This window comes from Geospiza fortis, unplaced genomic scaffold (assembly GCF_000277835.1).
Source record: "Geospiza fortis unplaced genomic scaffold, GeoFor_1.0 scaffold40, whole genome shotgun sequence".
Taxonomy (NCBI): Eukaryota; Metazoa; Chordata; class Aves; order Passeriformes; family Thraupidae; genus Geospiza; species Geospiza fortis.
The window spans coordinates 21,363,416-21,366,080 of record NW_005054297.1 but is presented as its reverse complement, the minus strand read 5'-3'; the positions used below and the strand labels follow the sequence as shown (position 1 = coordinate 21,366,080).

The following is a 2,665-nucleotide window of genomic DNA, read 5'->3' as shown; positions in this document are numbered from 1 at the left end:
ACTTCCTATATATTTTGTTTCCTTTCACAGGCATGGAAATGTTGCTCAAAAACAGTACTTCCATTCACAGCAATATTTTCAGTAGAGTAACTATTTTGTTACATAAACTCATAACATGAACCACACATTTGCAATTACTTTTTAATCAGACAGCTTTAAACAGCAAATAAATTATTGAAGACAATTGCTCCAAAAGTGAAATATTTATGGACTGAATGTAAAGGGAAAGCTAACAATACTATAAACCACCTGTTTCAGCTGCTATACCTAGAACTGGATTAATGCACTACAGGTGAAGAGTCATTTCCTACTCTTCCACAATCAGGTATGTTATTTTTCCTTGTTCTACAAGTTAGCTTGCCCCATAGTCATCCCCAAAGCACCAAAATCCTGTAACAATCTTTAAGTGTGCTAAAAATGGCAGGTGTGAGAAACAAGTTAATGGAAGTTGGCTTTCACTGGGTGTTGCATGAATTGATATTATTAATTATATTGCTGATTAAATATTATGATGTTGTAAATATTATGTAAACATAGTGATATGTGCTGTGGAGTGGTTGATATTGTTGCAGTGGCCTGGTTGTGAGGATGGTTCTGTGTGTTGTGGTGTGGGTTTGTGAGTTCACATTGGACAGACTGTTGCTGGCCTAACCTTTGAGACACAACCTTAAAAGCAGCAGAACTCATCCAGTGATGGCCCTGAGGATCACACTGATGAAACCGTGTGGGCACCCAGGAGAATGATATGGGGCAAGACTATGTAAAATGAAAACAAATATGCAGCAAGCTGATGGAACACCAGGGGTATAAAACGTGGAGCTGCCAGATGAGCCTCTGATGTTAGGCCATGTTCCCAGCGCTGTCCCTTCTGCCTTGTGAACGTTTTTATTCTTCTCAATAAAACTCTTATAATGCATTCCCACTTGGGGTCTGAGTCATTTATAACAGCAGGGATCATTCTCTTCTCCATACAGTTTCCTTACCCATCCATAATCATTGCATCCAGAGTTGTTTCTCCACTTTCATCTGGGCTTCCTCCGTAGCCCACGCTCCCATCGCACTGATCGATCTCACACTGACCACAGCCTCTCTCGACCGCATCCAGCTCTGAACCTCCTGACTCCAATACTCTCCAAGCTGTAATAAACACAAATAATTAAATGTCACTAGGGAAAAGAGTTTACACTGCTGCTTGAAGATAGACATGATGCAGGTGTATTACATAAGTGGATAAAAACTAGTAAACTATAAATTACAGATTATGAAGTCAAAATATAATCAAAGAATTGATTAAATTTTCTAAACTCACTATTCACTTTTCTAAATATTCTTTTCCTTGCATATCTGATTAGTATTTCTGACTGAGAAACACAGCTTTTCTTTTGACTGAGGTATTATTTATTAACCATTATCACGAGTTCTCCATATCAAATGCCCTTCTCTGTCCAAAACCAATTATTACTTTATCACCACTTGTTTAAAGCCTTCTGGGAGAAGGAAGAAGGGGAAAAAAATCCTCCAACACAAAAAAAGAACAAAAAAAGGCCAAAAAAAAAGCTGCCCTCAAAAGCTTCATATGAGAGTATTAAGCGTCCAACTGCAGAATAAAAAGGTATGAATCTGCATCAGTAACTACGTAAGCACAAAAGCAAAGTGAAAATTATATATATGAAATGAAGTCTCCACATTCTCCTGTTCAACCCTTTGTGTTCCATTCTTCAGGATCTAGATCATGGTGCAGCTTTGTCAGACATTGCAGACGTGTCAAACGACATGACTTGAATACACTGAGCCTGAAGGCATTGCACATAGATTTCACAAGGATGGACCTCAGGCAAGATCCTCTAAGGTGCTTCAGCTTGCTGCCACTGACAATCACAGTCCTGCTCACTCCAATTTGTGCTGGCTCTGGCACTCCATCACCTGACAGACCCAGCACAGGGGAGGCAGCAAATGCCAAGAAGCCTAATAATCACCGATGCTTCACAACTATTACATGAAGTTGCCTGCACCAGGGAAAAAATAAGACCTAATACCATGCATCCAACTCCACATATGCTTGCCTCTATCACAAACTTCAGTGTGAGGAGTATTGTCTGATTCCCACTACCTTTATTGCTGTGAGTTGCCTTAGCACAGGCTTTCAGAAGCTGCAAAGCCAAGGGCCTTGCAATTTTCATTACTGTATTTCACTTCTGACCATTCCAAGGCTTTACTGGTAATTCGTTTCACAAGAAAAAATTCTGTAGTAAGGGGTTACTTACAACTCAGTTGTAATAAAATAATATGCAAGTCTTTAAAAATTACTATTCACAGCTAATGTATATTGCAATAGAAAAGCCTGCTTTGACTGTCGATAACACATCACAAAACAAGTTTCAAAGAAATAACATAACGACCTAATTTTTTAGAGGAATCTCAAAAAAACCCCACCAAATCAAAACAAAAAAAGCTTTAAATAACACTACACAAGAGTGAAAACCACATTATTAACAAAAGCATGTCTTTGATCTAGCTTTTTCGCAATTCGTAACTCCCCTCTTTAGCTTTCGTGGGTTTTGGTCGCGGTTTTTAGCGTTATTCCCCACGGTGGAAAGTGAAACCATTTGCTCGCAGACTCCCAGCGGCAGAGACGGACGGGCAAGCTCCGGCGCTGGGCCCTTCC

The 2,665-nt window shown here is 39.6% G+C and overlaps 1 protein-coding gene across 1 annotated transcript in view; it reads right to left on the bottom strand.

Annotated features, from left to right (window-relative positions):
- Positions 1–2,665, bottom strand: part of AGA (aspartylglucosaminidase) — a 16,823-nt gene that overhangs the window by 9,708 nt on the left and 4,450 nt on the right. The window contains exon 2 of the mRNA XM_005415686.2: positions 984–1,137. Coding sequence (XP_005415743.1) covers positions 984–1,137 — 154 coding nt within the window. The remainder of the gene's footprint in view (positions 1–983; positions 1,138–2,665) is intronic.